The 19,573-nt window shown below is 33.1% G+C and overlaps 1 protein-coding gene across 1 annotated transcript in view; it reads right to left on the bottom strand.

The window, feature by feature from the left end:
* Positions 1 to 326: 326 nt before the first annotated feature.
* LOC122521084 (headcase protein-like) overlaps positions 327 to 19,573 on the bottom strand; it is a 158,717-nt gene continuing 139,470 nt past the window's right edge. The window contains exons 3-5 of the mRNA XM_043641520.1: positions 3,360 to 3,548; positions 2,771 to 2,956; positions 327 to 1,041 (exon numbers count right to left, since the gene is read on the bottom strand). Of these exons, the coding sequence (XP_043497455.1) occupies positions 868 to 1,041; positions 2,771 to 2,956; positions 3,360 to 3,548 (549 nt within the window). The 3' untranslated portion in view covers positions 327 to 867. The remainder of the gene's footprint in view (positions 1,042 to 2,770; positions 2,957 to 3,359; positions 3,549 to 19,573) is intronic.

Genomic DNA, 19,573 nt, shown 5'->3' with positions numbered 1-19,573 from the left:
CAACAAATAATATCATATAAGTATTTTCAAATTAATAATTATTTCGATTTATCTTCAAACCCAAAATAATAATTAAGTCTTCCACAGAATGGAACATACAAAAAAATATTCTATTCTTAAACACTCAGGGACTAACGAACATTTTAACCCTCAAAGGGTTAAAAGAACAATTTTGAAAAGTGAAAAAACAATAATAAGAATTCGTACGAATTCTTTTCCTTTTTTTTGCCCCTCTAGAAGGGGGTATTGTCGTTGCAGTTGTTGTTGCGTTAATACAAAGAAAGGGGATGATTTCTGATCTATGAATAAATTCGTGGAAATAGTTGTTGTTAATAGCGTTGTTGTTGTTATTGTTGTTTCGAAGACGATTTAACCAACCCCTTACCGTACTACTTTGACGAACCTGACTCCCGTGATAACAATTTGATATCAAACACGACGAATAATAATATATCACGCGAGTCATGCTCGTGAAAACAAAATGCGGGTCAAACAAAAAAACGTACTTAAACGTCACGTGCTTGAACTTGGAAATGGGGAGGGGATTGTTGGGGGGCAACAGCAGCAGCAGTAGCAGCACGGATTTCGTCGAACTAAAAATGGGATACAATAGACGGCAAGGGGTGGTTGGTTTATTTAAGAGAGAAGAAAGAAGAATAAATGTAGGTCATCTATGTCTACGTCTATGTCATCGTAATCGTCGTCATCTATGTCGTCATCTATGTCGTCATAATATTTCGCGGATAATAATATCTAGAGCAAGGTCGCCCGAAGCAAGGAGATCAACGGGTCGAAGAAGAGTGGGCTCGGGTCGGACGACGGCGTCGTGCTGCTGTTTAGACGCCGGTTTGCTAACTTCCCTAATGGTTACGGCCACTGACTATAAAGCTGAAATTGCTCGCGGGTAAAGCAGACCGATAAAGGTTTCACAAAGTGGGCGTCGACGGTTCTACAGTGAGGGCAGGCGAACACGCGGCTGTAGTCCGAGTAAAAGTTTAGTCGTTGGTGAGGGTAGATCAGAGGCTTCTGGCAGCTGTTGCACTACAACAGACAAAAGTACACGAAAATTGATAACAATTATATTCATTTCTTTTACATAGTTTTTCTTATATTTATTTTTTTTTTTAACACGTTCGTCACGTCACTGTCATATTTGATTGTTGGCGGTTGGTGATATTCTTTTCCGTGAATACCACCCACACAACCCATCGTTATCCCAGACCCCAAACATGGGTGGACGGTATTCTTGTTCGAAGTCTAATCAAATTTTAAATTAGGATTATCCAAAGGAATTTAATGGAATAATCATTTAACCCTTTTGTTTCAGCAGTCCAGTAAATTATATTGCGTGAAACGTTTTGATGTTGTTTTAAGAAAAGAGTAGTTTTAGGAAGTGTATAATAATGTGGGATGCGAGCACCTCCAAGCCAAACACTTAAGAAGGCGTTCGTGAGGAGATTGGACGGTTAAAGCGTCAATTAGTTAAAGAGCAGTCGCCCGGAAAGCGGAAGATCCAGGTTCGAGTCCCGGTCCAGTCTGTCCAACGGCCCAATTTTTTCACGAATCCTACATTTTGGGGGCTCGTCCGGGATGGAGGTTTGCTTCGTGTCACACTTCTACGGCCGGGCAATAATTAGGGAAAAATAATTAATTGAACATCTATGAAAGAGAGGTTAGGCCGACGTAAGACGTATAGTGGCGACGTGAACGATGGCTGGGGAACTAGGCAAGACGGCCTTTAGACAGCAATGCGTTCAGGACTAAAGACGTAAGACGTGTAGTAAGAGGTCTACGACGAAGAAGGATAGATGGTTCAAGGAAGAGGTTTTCCATCCTCGTGTAAGTTATACAGCATTGGTTAAGCCTGTATTAAAGATCGAGGTTGGACACAGTTTTTGGTTTGTCGGTTCGTTAAAAAGATTTATAAGATGTCGAAATGACGAACATTCGGGGTCGAATGTAGTTGCGGGGGGGTAGAATGTGGGATGCGAGCACCTCCAAGCCAAACACTTAAGTAGGCGTTCGTGAGGAAATGGTGGACGATTAAAGCGCAATTAATTGGTTAAAGAGCAGTCGCCCGGAAAGCGGAAGATCCAGGTTCCTACAATAATAATCCAATTTGGCGATAAAATGAACAGAAAATGTTTTGCCGATAATGAAAAATTTATTATCGATTATAGATTGCACTTGTATACGTATCATTTGGATGCCGGATATATACGGCATTATAAGTTATAAGATATACGAAATAGAAATATACTATTGATTCATTTATATTTAACAAAAAATAATATTTAGATCGTTAAGTTTCCATCCTGAGTCAACGAGAGATTTAAGTTTTGGGAGAAATTCGATCACGATTGAGCGACTAACGTGTTAAATATTATTAATTCTATCATATACTATTGATATCTATCATGTATGTCCATTTGACAAATCTTTCATAAATATGCTGATTAATTATATTTATTATTTAATTATAATTTGTTTTATTTAATTAAAATACATTAATAAATGAACAATGAAAATAATTTTTGGTCGGTTAAAAAATTATTCTAACGAGTTTGATTTGTTTTCTTTTTTTTTGTTTTTTATAATTGAGAGTGTAGTTTTAACAGTCAATTTGATACTTATACGAATTTGAAATAAAAATCAAACAAATTAAGAGATAATATAAAAATCGATATGAATCGTTATAATTGAAACGAGACATAGAATATTGTTATGTATGTTGAAATTTATCTTTAAAAAAAAAAAGAACAATACGTACCTTGAGACGTTCCGTGCAACAGGGCATGGCTGCAAATATATCATAGCTATACATAGTGCCAAGAACCAAACTGGAACCATCCCATGGTTGGGTGCAGCAACGACAACGAACGGGTGCATTGCCGCTACCTTCGAGGCAACTCATACACACTGCTGACAAAAATTGGGTGCGACCTTCGACTTTTACCTGCAACCAAACACCCACATAAATCCTTCCAATTATCTTAATTTTTTTTTATAATAAAATAATTCGTATATTTTGTATATAAGACATATTATTTGTTGTTATTTAATTATTGTAAAAATCATTATTAAAATAATGTAACAAATATAAAAATAATTATTAACGTTTTATATAAAAATTATTTTGTATATTATTATTTTATTTGTATATGTTTTGTATATTATAATATTTGTATTTATTTTATAAAAAATAATCATTAATGTTTTGTATAAAAGAAATAGGAAAAGAAAAGAAATGATTTATTAGGTTACAAATTTGATTGTAATTCATTGTAATAATTTGATGAAACGTCGTGATAGGGTTGTGGGATTTTTTGGATAATTAAAATTAGTATCGTTAACGTTACCTCGGCACAAGCTGGTGAATGTTGTCGCGGTGATAAGAAAAATGTGCCATCTACCAAAGGATACCGATCGAATACGAGCATAGCTGCACGACAAAGGACGCACGAAACTCTAGACCACTGTAATGCTGCCAAAGTAGATAGGATGAAGCATCTGGTATCATCGTTGCCATGATTACCTTCGTCCTCCATCTGAAAACATCGAAGAAACGTCAAATATTAATACATATAGTTTTTATTCATTTTTATAAATTTTTCTAACAATTATTTACATACGAGTTTTAATGAAATATATATAGAAAATTGTTCATTTTAACAATGTAACCATTTTAAATTCATTCTAAAAAATGAATCTCAATATTAATTTTTCTTTTTACAAATATTTCTATCGTTTGTGGAATTTCTGAAACGGAATTGTAAAAAGTCAATATCGTTGCAAAAGTTTTTCTGTAAGAAAAAACGTTCACAAAAATCACATCTAGGGAATTGATAAATTGATAAATTTATTATTTACGAGATAATTGTTGTACATTGTGAATAATACAAAACCAAATAATTGTGATCTATGATTTAAATGAAATATTTAGAATATTAAAGGAGGATCGTTATTAAGATAGTGGTTGAAATTTAAACAATTTCAGTTTGGATCTCTGATAAATGGTGTAAGAGTAATAACATCGTAAAAAGTGTACTTAAAATAATACGAATAATTCTAAATCTTAAAATATCGGTAATTGTAATAAATAATAAAATGAAGATATTGCAATTGAATTAATAAGTCAATTTAGAAATTTTCCGATTTGATTTTTCATAATATCTCGATAAAATAATTTTAAAGACATCTTAAACAAAGTACCCCCTTTTCTTTTTTATGTAAATAAATTGTAATTAAAAATAAATTACGAAATTATACATATAATATACGAGATAATAAATTATATAATAATATAATAAAGACAACAACAACAAAAAAAGAATAAAAAAAAAATGAAATAATAAAAGGGAATAATAAAAAGAAGAGAAAAGGAAGGAAGAAGCTTTTCCTTTTTTAAAATCCTATCCGATGTGAACGCGTCTATATTTTATTACTCGATCGATAAAAGAACCCACCTTGGGACTCGTGCTCGTGAACCCGTGCCCGTGAACGTGACCTCGAGAAATAGTTAAAAGAACTCTTTTTATTCTTCCTAGCTCTAACTCACTCTTTTACTTTCTCTTCGCTGGTTTTTTTCTTTTTGTTTTTTTTATGATCAGTTAAAAAAAGAAAGAATAAGGAAGGAAGTTTTATGAATCAATGATAATAAGGGAGTATTCAATAAATTTCAAATTTTTCTTGACCTTCCTCTTATACTTTTGAAATTCAGAGACTCGACACGTATTTTTACCTCCTACGACCACCCCCCCCACAACCATCCACCACTTTTGTGTCTATCGTGGATAATGTGAAAGGTGTATGAAAAATTGACGGAAAAGGGAGAAGAAAAAAAGCAAACTCTTAGGGCGAATATTTTTTCGAACGAACACATACACACACACACACACACACACACACAGACATACACGTACGCACACATACGTGAAACGTTTTCTATTCTCTTTCTTTATTTCTCTCATAAGCAAAGAAAGATATCATCGGGATATATCCACGAAGAGCTATGTTTCTACTGTTTGGAGAGGAACTGAGAGAGAGAGAGTGGGAGGGAGAGGATTGTCGAGTGGCAGGAATACCCAACTGAAGAGGGAATACGTAGAAAGAGAGAGAGAGAGGAGTGAGTAAAGAAAGGGAGGGAAAAAAAGAAAAAGAAAAGGAAAGAAGTATAGGAATGAGTTTTCGTCTGGGAACATACTCGAGGACTGACTGAACACGAGAATTCTCTGGACCAATGTCCACGTCGATGTTTTAGAGAAAGGACCAACTACCACCTCCACTCCTACCACCTCCAACACCTATGTTTATTTTTACCATTTACTAGATACTTTTTTCGTCTCAAGTTTGACAAAATGTATCATTCGCTCTTTATTTATAAATTAAATATAATGTTATATTTAAAACGTAATAATTATCTTACGTAAATATTTTTGATATATATGTTTCATATAAAATTATTTATATTATATGTGGATTGTTTATTTTGAAAGTGATGCAAATTTATTTTTTGTTGTTTCGAGAAAATAAAAGGTTAGTATTATAGTATTATAATCAATTTAAAAAAATAAATTGTTTCCAATCTACTAATGTTTCTATTAACTTATCATTACATGTAATTTGATAAATATAAATTTCTTTTAGGTGAATTTAACTGACAATAAAATAATAAACATTTACGAGTTGTAAATGGACTTGCAATAATAATTAATCAATTGTAAATATCATTTAATTTCAATTACGAAAAATTAAGTATCATTTAAAATATATTTTCTATTAATACAATTTTGTTCGTAAATAATAACAAGAAATTCTATAGGAGTAATATCTTTTATTTTGAGCGTTAATTATATTTATATATTATTAAACTTAATATTGCATTGACGGATGGAAATGTAACTTGAAATCTTGTTTTTATATCCATGCATTAATTGACTTTCAATTATTTTCCTTAAATTTTTTTAATTAAAAATTAAACATTTTTATACACGTGATCCTGGTCATCTAAGTCAATGGAAATTAAATTTACACCACTTTCATAGTCAATCCCAAACGTAATTTTTTTTATCAGTCAATTTTGATTTGAACAAAACATTTTGGCATTTTTAAAGATATTAAATATTAAATATTAACTAGTTATAATAAAAAGTTTAAACTAAATTTAATCGGAAATTATGTGATATCTCATTTAAAAAAGAAAAAAGAAAAAGGACTTACACAACAATTTCAAAATGAGTAGTCCAAATACATTTACTTCGTAGATAATGAAATTATCATATAATATACGATTCATTTATAATTTTCTATAATATCGTCCTCGAAAATAACGTGATTAGTTTAATCAATTGTTTTATTTGGTGGGGGGGGAGGTGGAGAGAATTTTATCAAATCGATGCAATTACTCCCAGACCTCCCCCCTTGTTTCCACCCCTGTTGTCGTATACGTAAAAAAATCGAACCATTAAAAAAAGAAACTAAAAAAGAACTAACAACGACGAGGAAGAAGAATTTAAGTGACGTTGAATGAAAAAGTTAAAGAGAACTACTACTACTATTACCATTCTGAACTCAGTGAGTTTTAATCGAATTCTTTACCTCTCATTTCCTCGTCCCTCTGACGGATTAATCGAAAATAAACGGGAGAAGAAAAATTACGTCGTATTTTTCTAAAATAGATCTAAAAAAAAAATAAATCCTCGGTATAGATAAACGATCTCAAAGATTAAAGTTAGATAAAGAAAGAGAGAGAAAGATGATATCGTTGTAAATTGGACTCGTCGAAAATCGGTAGAAAAAAAACATTTATGAAAAAGAAAAAATAATGTATAATACAAGAAAGAAATATATATAGATACAAAAAAAAAAAGAAAAAAATGTATGACGCATTAATACGCGTATACAATTCTTAAGCCGGGCCCCCCATCCCCCCTTTTTTTTCCTGTGCGCCGGCGTTGAGGATTATCGGAATTCAATAATACGCGAGTCGATACAAATAAATATAAAAATCAGCCCTCCGACGATATGCTCGACGGCACAAAATAATAAAGAAGGGAAAAGTATTCGAGAGGGGTTTGAAGAAGCGTAGAGAAAGAAGAGAGCTGGAGAATACGCTCAAAAGCAAATATAACATTCAAAACGTCCTCGCCATTTCCTCACCCTTACAATTTCTCTCTCTCTCTTTGTTTCTCTAATGTTAAACAACCAACCAACCAATCCCTACTTCCCTTTCTCCCCCCTGCTCTTATTTTCTTTCTTTCTTTTTTGCGACATGTTTGTATAACTCGAATTTTTCGTTGGTAATTGTAGGGAACCAAAAGATCTTTCTCTCTTTTCGTTATACAAAAAAATGTGTCATTTTTAAATGGTGTAATTTAATTTTTGACCCTGTGACTACTTCATAACGGACACGGTGTAAAGATTGCCGCAAAAGATGTTTCAATGTGGAATAAAAAGAGATGAGAGAGGAGGACCGCTTAGTTTATATACCCAGTAGTATGAAATGACCTGTAAAGAAGAGGGTTTAAAAAAGGGTGATGGAAAACGCGGTGAAAAAGGGCTCCATTGGGATCTGCTGGGATCAACTCTTAAAAAACGCTCTTATTTGGAGTCTTAACGCTCTTGTCAAACGACCATTGGTCCCCAGACGTTAAAGAAATATTATATATATATATATATAAAACACGTAAAATTTCTTACGATCGGATCCAACTATAGTTTCCGCATCTGATCCAGCTATGAAAAGGGAGAGTTAAATTTGTTTTTTGTTTTTCTTTTTTTCTTTCAAAGAAAAAAATAATAAAATCTTTTATCCGTCTTCTCTCTCTATGTATCTTATTTTTTTTTTTTATAGTCGTATAAATAAATAATAATAATAATAATTTTTATTCGGGTTAATAAAACTTCAGACAATTGTAAGAATTTATATATAAAAAGAAATATTACGTTAGTTTGGTGAATCATGTAAAATTATTTTTATTTTTCTATGCAAATATATCTGATGGAAAGAATTAGAAAAATGTTGAGTACCATTTGAATTTCCTGCAATATTATAAATAATTATTATCAAAAACCAGGTTGCACTTTAGACAAACCGATAATCCATATTTTAATTTAAACAAGGTATGATGATGTAAAGAATTATCTTATCAATCCATTGACAATAAAATCATTTCTATATTTAATTAATATTTAAAAAAATATTCATTAACATAAACTTTAATTAATAACGTCAAATATTTCATATAAAATAAAATATAATTAATTATTATAAAAAAAAGGCGAATTTTAAATAAAACAAATGAATAAAGTTTTAAAAAAAAAAATGAAGATAAGAACGAAGATAAGAACAAAAGAAAGAATTTGCAAAAGAGAGAGAGAGAGAAAGTAAGAGGGTAAGAGAATAAAACAGGAACTTGAAGGGATCCTTGTTCTTCTTTAGCGGATTTGCGAGCTCGAGGACAAAGGATCTTAAGGTCGAGAAAGAGAAGAAGAGAAAGATAGAAAGAGAGAGTGAAAGATGGAGGGATAGCACGTGCTCCGTCGGGTGGAAAGAGGAAGAGCCAAAGAGACTCGATAAAAAGAGAGGAAAACTTTTCGTGGAAAGTTTTCCCTGCTTTTAGCTCTGTATAGGGCCCTCCCTGCCCTACCTACCCTTCCTCTCTCACCCTTTTTCCATCCTCTCGAGGGAATCGCGATGCAAGTGACCCACTGTCGTCGTAGCCTTGTACCGTATCGAGGTAAGTCGAATCGAACAAAGAAAGCCCTCCCCTCCCCCTCCCCCACCCCTCCCAATCTTCTTCTTCTTCTTCTTTTCAGTGTTCCTTCTCGCGTGAAAAGTAATCGATTGATTATTTCTTTCTTTCCCTTTCATCCCTTTACTCTCTCTCTCCATCTTATCCTTCCGGAAAGATTTTTCGAAACTTTGATGTACTTTAGTCCTTTCTTCCCTTTTTTTTCTTTTTAATTATCATTTTATCTTCTTTCTAAGAATAATATAATCGTATTTTTGTGTGATTTCTTTTAGAGATATAAATTTATATGGATCGTTTGTTTTGAAAGTGGTGTAGTAATAATAAGTGTATTTGCAAGCCCGTAAAAATATATATGTATTGTATTATTTTAATTAATTGTATAATTAATTAAAATATTACAATAAAAAATTAAAAAAGAAATATTTTTATTAATTGTATAATTTTAGTTAAAATCGTATAAAAAGAAATTTATATTAATCAAATTACATGTAATGATAAGTTAATAGAAACATTAATAGATTGGGAACAATTAATTTATTTTTTTAAATTGGCCAAATAATATGCTAATCCTTTAATTTTTTCAAAACAACAAAAAATGGACTTGCACCGCTTTCAAAACAAACGTTTCCATATATATATATATAAAATATATAATAAATAAATATAAATTAAATATAATATTATATAATATTATATAATATAAATGTCGTATAAAGATATTTTTTTTCTTGGAACAAAAGAGGAAGAAGAAAAAACGCAAACCGAAGGAGAAGGAGATCACGAAGTGATTTTATTTTTTACGTCTACGAGCCTTACAAGATATTTTTTTTTTCTTTTTTCTTCTTCCTAATCTCTCTCGTTTTCTCTCTCTCTCTTTGCCCGTTTTGGACCTGACTAACATAAGCGGATTATTCTCGATTTCCGCGTGGAAAGTCGATTACGTGTAATTGCGATTGGTACAAGGAAAAGGAAATAAAAAAGAAAAAAAAAAAAGAGTTAAATCCTTGCCTTGTTCTTCTAATCGTAATCAAGTCTTAATAATAATAATAATAAGTTATAAAAACTTTTCTTTTTTTTTTCTTAAACAGTAGTTATTTGTTCGCGAATAAAATAGATTTTTTTTTTTTTAAAGAAAGATACAACGAATGATATCATATTAAAACAAGAACAATATAAGGGAAAGTTTGAAATTTAATTATAAATAAAATTTATTTTGGTAAGTTAATAAAATAATACAACAATATATAATATATGTGATCAAGTATAAGAAAACCTACGTAAGAAGACTTGTTTTTGTTTTACGTAACTCCCTTCACTCTCCTTCGCCAATCCTGTCACGACATTTTCCTCTCCTGTTTTCTCTGATTCCTCTCTTCATTTCTTACACGTCCTTTGGTATCAATTATGTAACACGAGTCTTTGCTCTTCACTCACGAATAAACTTACTTACACGTATTCTACTCAGAATTTAATAGCAAATTATTGATCCGTTCTACAGTAGACGTATATTATTATTATTATTATTATTATTGTATTATGTAATAATTTAATAAATAATTAATTTCATTATTCAGCATGAGAGACACGAGAAAAAGTCTGGGGTTTAACTTGTTAAATCTCCTAGTAACAAAATCTAATTTCTATTTAAAGTTATATACAGAATACAGTTTTCATGTTTTCACGTATACGTGCATTCGTGCAAGATGAAATTTCGGGTTTCAAAATTTTTATAAATAATATTTTACAATACTACGTAAAATTATATTTTTAAAAATGATTTTTGAACATTTTTCTAACTCTTTGCTTCGAAAATACTTGGATAGAAATAAAAAACCAAACTATAAGTATATTTTAATTATTTTTCTTCGTTCATAACTTTAAACATTACAATATACTACTCGCGCATTAAAAATCATATCTACAAATGTCGTTTAAAAATAATTCAAATTTGTTATTCTAATAATATTAAAAATAAATACTTGATTATTTATCTTTTCTTTTTTTTCTTCTTCTTTTAAAAGCAATAATCGATCGAAATAAGAAAAGCCCTACGATTGGCAAAAGATAACCAATATAGAACGAACGCTACACCACCAAAAGCATCACCCACCCTCCCTTCCCTCTTACCAGCCATCTCACATGAATCATAGGCGGAATTGAAAAAAAGGATCAAGATGATAAAAACCCTATCAGGGATCTTTTTCATAAGAAAGATATCTTTTTTTCACGCATGATGACTTTTTTTTTTTTTTTTATCTCCGAGTTCTCTTCTTCTATCGTCTTCAAATTGATAGAAAAGTTGAATCGAAATTTAATCTCAAAATCAGATACCAATGAGGGGAGAGAAAAAGAGAAAGAGAGAGAGGTAGGTGGTATTATGTATGAAACGACTCCCCTTTTTGTTATAAGATCCTTTGTAGAAAAATTTCAATACGATTCTTTATCTTAAAAAAAAAAAAAAAGAAACCTACAATCGAGAAAATCAATTCGATACTTTTGTACGGATAAAAAATCGTCACGATATTCTAACCCACCCCCTCCCAAACGCCCATCACCCACCCCTTCCTCACTCTCTCTCTCTCTCTCTCTCTCTTTTGATTACGAAAAAAGTAATCGGATGAAAAGGCACGGAGTCGCTTTTTTTCAAGGAGAAATAATACCGAGATATGCGAAGAGAGGATTTATTTTACAACGGTGAGAGAACGAAAATAGACGCGAGTGAAGTGAGAAGGAGGAAGAGAAAGAAGGAAACAAGAGAAACTTGTTTTTTTTTCCTACGACAAAGATAGCAGCCGACTACTACTACTACTCACTCTCTCTCTCTCTCTCTTTCTTTCTCTCTTCCTCCCTCATATTTTTCCTTCCTTCCTTTCTTTCTTTCTTTTCCTATCCTCCTCCTCATCCTCCAGCACTTTCTCTTTCCGGGGCGAGCTTTCCGACGCTAAAACACCGATCAACGTAAATTCATACGACAGATTTTCGCCCGAAGCTGAGGGGGGCAACCCTCCTCTAACCGTGACTATCCATAAAAATCTATGTCCTTTCCACTAAGGGAGATTGCAACAACGTTCAGCGCTACCAGACACGACTATATATCACACGCCATACCAAGCGGCATATACAACACACTACATTCTCATTCCACTCGGATATGTGTGTTTGTGTGTGTGCACAAATAGAGAGGGCTGGTACGCATACAAACCGAACGTGTAACCAACCTTTCTTCTATCTTTCTCTCTTTTCATCTTTCCTTCTTCTTCCTTTCCTTTCTTTTACTTCCACATTTTCCTCGTAGTCCACCATCCCCAACCTTTTTTCTACTTGGACCCCTTTCACTCTCTCTACGACGTACGAGAGGCGTTTCTTAATGCCTGCCGATTTGTTTTTCTTACCAAACAAGAGACTCTCGATATTATCGTGTGGGGGGAGACTATCTTTCATTTCATAATTCTTTTACACGTTAAACTAAAAGTATACAAAAATTGTTTCCTTATTTTTAAAAAAAAAACTATTATTTTGTGATGATGGATTATATTTTGTAACTTTAAATGATCTTTTAGTCGCGAGATATTGTGTTGTTGTATTCTTCAACGTTCGCAATTTTCTTTTTCTTTTTTGTTCGATCAAAGGATAGAAAAGAAGAGGGAAGGGAAACAAAAAGAACGAGAGAGAGAGAGAGAGAAGGTAAAGAAAAGAAGAAGAAAGAATATAATATTTGTTCCTTTCTTCCTTCATCCTTCATATTTAGAAAACGTTGTTGGTTGTCTGGCTGGTGGTCCATCTTTTAAACGGTTATATCCATCCCCCTGTTCCTCACCCTCTCCGTCCCTCCATGCCTCTTATTCTGCCGTAAAATTCGTTCGACCGGAAATCCCTTCGACATCTTCATCATTCCCAAGATATTTCTCTTCTACGAAGGTTTGAACAATTTCTACTAGACTTAGGGATGAAGAGATGATGATAGAGAAAGCGAATAGATGTTAGACGAACCTATACAAAGTCGAAGAGGAATGGTCGAGAGTAAAGAGAGAGTAAGAGAGAGAGTAAGAGAGAGAGAGAGTTAAATGTCTTTCGAGACTAACAGCGAAACACGAACGGACACGTTTCTAGTAGAAACTAGGAGGAGGTAAGAGCTTTCGAGGAAATTGTGCCGTTGGTTTGAGAAACTCCGAGCAATCGTCCTAATCGTCAGACGGCCACCACCATCACTACTACTACTACTACAACTACTATTACTACCTACTAGTACTACTACTACCACCACTACACCACCCGGATTCTCGAGGTTAATCATTCCGAAGGTGGTTTTATCCTCACCCTTACCTTCTGCTGCCTTCTCCATTTCTAGCATTGTTCCACTCCAAGGAACACTGAATTTCGAGCTAAGTTATTTCTTACTTGCTAAGTGGTAATATACGAATGTCTGATTCCGGATAGAATGATTTATCATCACGACGACGATGATAATAATGATAATGATGACTATGATAATAATGATGATATAAAAGTTTAAGTTTTATAAAGTAAATATAATATATATATAAGTTAATTAAAATAAAATCGACAGAAAAAAGTTTTGTTTGATAAATAAATACGAATAATTGTGAATACAGATAAAATCGTGTAATAAATAAACGTAATATTTTACTTTTTTGGTACAAAATTTGGCACATAGATTCAACTTTCACATTTGGATTTCGAACGAAAGAAAAAGAAAAAGAAGGAAGAAATAAAGAAGAAGAAAAAAAAATGAGAGTAAACTTGATTCCAACTTTAATGGACCATTCGGTTTTATTACTACGCGCGTTTTTCATTTACGGTAAGTTCTTGTATTAGGTAAATTAGGTTCCTCGTGAAAAAGAATCTGACGGGATTAATTAAGTATTATACACCGTAGGAAAGCAGAGAGCTTTTCATCGGATTACGTGGAAATATATGTTCCATGGTGGTGGTGGTGGTGGTGGGAGGAGTATTCATGCTTGCTTGGATTCAGATTTCCTTCGAAAAGACCATAGATCGTTTAATGCGAAACTAACTTTGTTAATGGTCGTCGTAAATGTACGCACAGACCACCGACACGTAGAAGAAGACGACACACGCACACGCACACGCACACACCCATTGATGTGTTCCCGGTGTTTTACTCGGAAACAGGGCTAATTACAGAACGATTTCGTGCGACACGCGGGCCCACGAAATTGGAAGGAAAATTATAAATAACGAGGTCGAAATATCGTATCGAGTTTTACCTCTCAACCCCTCTTCTCTCACTCTCATTCCCTTACTGGTTTCCTTATCCTCACCCTCCTTCTCTTTTTCCTACACCCCAGGTTTCTCTTTCTCTCTCTCTTGCACGCCGATAATACGAAAGAGGCGTGGAAACACAATTTAGAGCCCTCTCTCACCGTCCCTACGAGACTTCCTAATTACTCGTTTAAGATAAGATTGTCATCAAACCTTCAGCGAGACGCGGACGTGATTAACGGTGCCCCTTAAAAGACTCGAACGACGAGAGAGAGAGAGAGAGAGAGAGAGTGAGTGAGAAAGAGAGCAAAATCACTGCCGGCGCGCGATTTTCGCGGAGCCGGGTGGGGTGGTGGTGCTTAAGGGGTGAAAGTTAATTCGCGTTATGTCACCTACTTAAACCCTCCCCCGTCCTGTCCCTTAGACTTCCAACGTAATACTTTATTTCTTTCGAGATAAGGAATATAACGTTATCTTTTGAAAATGTATTCAACTAAGTCAGTTTAAGTATAAAGAATTCTTTCGAATGGTCGCGCGAAATAGTCACTGGCAATTTACATGAAAATATACTTGGAAAAGAAAAAATAAAATGAAAAGAAAAAGAAGAAGAAGAAAATATACAAAAATTCGTTTAAGATTTTAGAAATAAGTAATAATACTATTTTTATATATTATAATGTCGACTATTAGGAACAACGATATGCAAAAAAGAAACGCACAAGTTGTAGGATTTATCCTAAGTGAGTGCACCCTTCTCCTACACCCACCCCTTTCCTTTCATAACCCTAACGTGGTGCTGCTGCTACTCTCTCTCTCTCTCTCTCTCTCTCACTCTCTTGCAAGAGAGCTTAAGAGCTCTTCCCGACTAAGAGGCTTTAGCAGCACTTAACGTTGATATTTTATTAAATATAATTCGCATCCGCTAACTGATGTGAGTGTTAGTTCTCTCCCCCTCAAACGAGAGATATTCCAGAACTAGAGTAACGTTAGAGATGGGAGAGGGGGTGGTAGTAAGTGTCTTATCGTATGATCTTTAATCGTTTCCTTTTGAATACAACAAGCAAAGTAAGATTTCGAAGATAGGAAAAGAAAATTTATATATATATTATACATATTCATGTATATATAATATTATATATGTGTGTGTGTGTAGTACACGAAGAAAAAACTTGATCCCATTTTGCGTTATCTGTCGCGAAACAAAAGAAAAAGAGTTTATAAATAAAATAAACAAACAAATAAGAAAATATACACATGGAGATAGAAAGATCATGCCGTTAACTAGTGTGTGTCGAACCATTAACGAAGTCTTTAGCAACGTTGTTTGGCATGAGAAAGGGATATACACGGTTAACGAGCCAATTTCCACGTTGAGAACCAGGTTCCCAAACGATTATTACTTTCTACCTCTGAACTACTGTTCCACGAGTTCTCGTTCTTTTTTATTTTTTTTTTTTCTTTCTTTCTTTTCCTTTGTGGATATCGAAAAATTTAATTAAACCCGAGAAACACCTATTCCCTCCTTCCTTGTCCTCGTGTCTTTAATGTAAATGAAATTTTAATGATTTCATTTTTGTTATCGTCCAGTTTTGACAACTTTTAAGAATAATTATCGGTTGTAAAATAGTTGTACTATTTTTATAATATTCTAATTTTTTTCTTTTTTTTTTTTTTTTTTTTTAATTTATGCATAACTTTGTTGTTTAAGGACTCGTATGCGATTTTTATACGAAACAGGATTTCAGTTTTAATCGATAGAATGATTAAACTTATTTCGAGAAATAATCGATGACGAGTAGCCTCGAGCGTTATCTTATTGCACAGTTGCTTAATGACACATCCTCGTTGCAACCTTTTTTTCTTCTTTCTCGATAAAATCTGGCGTCTTCGTTTTTTATTTTTATTTTTCCTTGTTGTATTTTTGCAAATCTCTGTGAATATTTTAATATATTAAGTAAATGAACATTTTTCAATACAAAATACACTGTACCAATCTGTAGAAATTCTTTATACGATGTTTTAATCGAGTATACCTATAGTTTAAAATAAATTCACAATAAAAATGAACTTTGAATAATTAAAACAAGAAAAGAAAAATAGTTTTCAGCTAAAAATAGGCACCTTAATAAATTTTCAAACAATTTACACTTTTACAGGAATTCTAATTAATTCTTTTTACGATATTAAAACTTAAAATTTATGAAATGTATTTATTTAATTAAAAAAAAAGAAAACAAATCAAATAAAAACTCGTACTTCGCATAAATAAACCAAAACGTTTTTTTAACGAGCGACGATACTTCGTTCGCACGGAAAATATCGAAAGACAATGAAGGGACACATTATATATTAACATTGATTCAACTCTAAACGGGAATGACTTCTTATTTAAAAGAATACAAAGGAAAAGAAAAAGACAGATATAAAGAGAAATTGTTAAGCGAGTTCAATGTACTAAAAACTCTTTTCCCGTCATTGTAATTCTAAACGATTATACTTGACTTCCTTCGATGATCGGTAAGCACCGACAACGACAACGACTACGACGACGAACGTTGACAACGACAAGGTCATCGTCTATGCATGACTTTAGAATGCATGCATCTGAGAAAATTGTCTTCAACCTCGGGAAAAGTACAACGCCCTCCTCCTGTGATCGTAGTAGTTAAGCTTTCAAAGTTATTGTGATCGTCATGATCTTTCAATCATTTTATCTTCATCATCATCATCATCATCATCATCGACGTGCGTAGTTTCTACGCATACGGAGACAAAATTGCTATATAACGTGTGGCAATATGTAAACGAGTGACCCGGATTCGAGTGCGTTTTATTACACCGGATACGGCGCGACTATATTTATCCGTTCGTGTACGCGCGAGTGTTCCGACACCAAAGAGTGAAAAAGAGAGAGAGAGAGAGAGAGAGAAAAAAACACGTTTGTCGAAGCAACGCGATAACCACACACACAGGGCGGATACGTTAATCTGCAATAATTAGCCATATCACCGTGGCTCGTAGTCAACGACGCTCGAAAACGAACGAACAAAATATAAAACGTGATTTTTATTACGATTTCTTTTCCTCCTTCTTATCTCCTGCAATCGTAGAAACTAAAATTAATAATCCAAATCTAGAGAAATAGTTTACGAGATAAAAAATAAAGAGAGAGAGAGAGGGAGGGAGAGAAGAAAAAGAAGAAAGAAACTAAGAGGATGCTATTAATTTAATTCTCGTTTTATTCGAGAAACTTCATTAATCATTTCGTTGTTTTTTTTCAATAATACTTATTAATGATTTATTAACGATCGAGAGAAGATATATATCGGAATAAAATCATTTTTATCAATTTTATCTTATTTTTATTTTTCTTTTTCTTATTCTTCTTCTTCTTCTTCTTTTTCTTCTATCCTTTTCGAAGCAACATTTAATACCGAAAGGAAATAAGATATACGAGGTTTGTTGCTGGCAGGTGAGAGAGACCCGTGTAACGTTTAAATCGAAAAGTACGAACGATCTAAAACATATATATAATATTACGTAATTGAATACGTAATTTAATCATTCGTAAATAATAATGTCGTTGCAGTAATTTATTATAATACTGCCAATGATTTGTCCCAATGCACGAAATTTATTAACAAATCCGAAAAAAAAAAAGAAAAAAGATAACAGTGACTGGAAGGGGGAGAAAAAGAGAAGTATCAACATAGTAAATTAATACATAATATACTATGTACATATATACATACACATAATGTATATGTAATAAACAAATAAATAATATACATATTAATCGAAACTTCCTTTAGAAAATCGATCGATAAAAGATTAGATTTTTCAACTTCGATGCAACTCTTTTTACTTCACCACCTTGCTACTTCGAGCACTTTTTTTGTTTACAAAGAGAAAAGAGAAAAGAGAAAGATAAAAAAAGGAGGAAAACGAACGAAGAAATTGGGATTATGGACAAAAATTTCTTGAAACGTTTAGAAAAAAGAACATAAAAAAAAGAACGTGTGTCTTAAGAGGTTATACGCAGTTGCGAGGCTCGAAAAAGACGTATTTTCATGAATTTTTTTCTAGAAACAGTTTTTATTTCTCAAACAAAAGTGATGGTAATTCAAATAGAGCCAACTATTGAGAATACAATAGCGCGTCGATTATGTAAAAATATTAATCTGCACCGCTCCTGTAGATGATTTCCTGAACGTCCTCTAAAAAAAGACGTTTGGCGGTGATCTTCATTTTGGCGGTTTGGATTATCCGAAATTAAAAAATATGGTGGATTCTTTTAAAGGATAGATTAATGCAGGTATTAAAACCAAGGAATAATAAAAATTTTGATTTTTGACAAAATGGCGCCTATTTGAAAAAAAGTTGTTGTTTTTGACTAAAATTTTCGCTCTAAATTGTTACGAAAAAATAGTAATAAATTTTTTAAAAATTATTCCTTATACTTAATACCCGAGGAATATATCTAAGAAGATTGTGTAAAAATTCGAAACCGATCGGTTAAGCCGTTTTTGAAACAATCGAGATCACCGACTTTGAAAATACCGTTTTGAGAAAAACGCGTTTAAAGTTTTAAAGAGACGTTTACACATAGTTAAAAATTTTTGTTTGCAGCTTACATGAAGTGAAGAATATTTGTCGGATCGATTTGAAATTTTCAGAGAATATACTTAAATATATGTACATTCCGAAAATGAAAAAAAAAAAAAAATCGATTTTTTAAAAATTCTAACTGCGTATAACCCCTTAAGTCGATTATCGTTATATTCGCATCATCGATAATCGCAGCAGTAGTAGTAGTAGTAATCGTATTAGAAGCAGTACTAGTTGTAGTAGCAGCAACGACAGTAAACAGCAAACAGCAAACGGCAAGGCCAGCAACAGCAACAGGAACAGCAACAGCAACAGCAACGGCAACAGCAACAGCAACGGCAACAGCAACAGCAACAGCAACAGCAGTAGCAGTCGTTAACTCTCGTTTTATTCGATGCTAGAAATAGCGAAGAATAAATAAGAAAAGAATAAAGATGAAAGATATCTTCCTCTCTCTTTCTCTCTTACTTTCTTTATTTCTTTCTTTCTCACACTCTCGTTCAATCAGTCAGTCAGCCCCGTCTATCTGTCTGTCTATCTATCTGTCTGTCTGTCTGTCTGTCTGTCTGTCTGTCCATCTATCCTATCTATATATCTTTCTCGCATAGAAAACGTACGGGCGCAAAAGATATCTACATCGACTTAACGTAGAGAGGCTAATGCACTCTAATCTAGTCTCTCTATAGGTAGAGACCCCTCAATGCCATTCACTGCACGTACGTATGCAGCCAATGCTCCGCGGACCGTGCAATGCACCGCCGTGAACCGCAGACCTTCGAAGCTTATATCTATCTAACTATCTATCTATCTATCTATCTCTCTCTCTCTCTTTTTCTTTCTTTCTTTTTCTCTCTCACTAACTCACTCTCTCTTTCTCTCTCTAAATGCACGTCTCTGTAAACGTCCGCATGTTAACGTTGTGTGCGCGCATTTTAGCAAGTCTCGCGCTTTATGTGTCGGAATTATTT

This window comes from Polistes fuscatus, unplaced genomic scaffold (genome assembly GCF_010416935.1).
Source record: "Polistes fuscatus isolate 324 unplaced genomic scaffold, CU_Pfus_HIC Scaffold4, whole genome shotgun sequence".
In the NCBI taxonomy this organism is placed as follows: Eukaryota; Metazoa; Arthropoda; class Insecta; order Hymenoptera; family Vespidae; genus Polistes; species Polistes fuscatus.
Note: the sequence above shows the minus strand (reverse complement) of the source record. Positions and strands in the feature narration are given on the sequence as shown.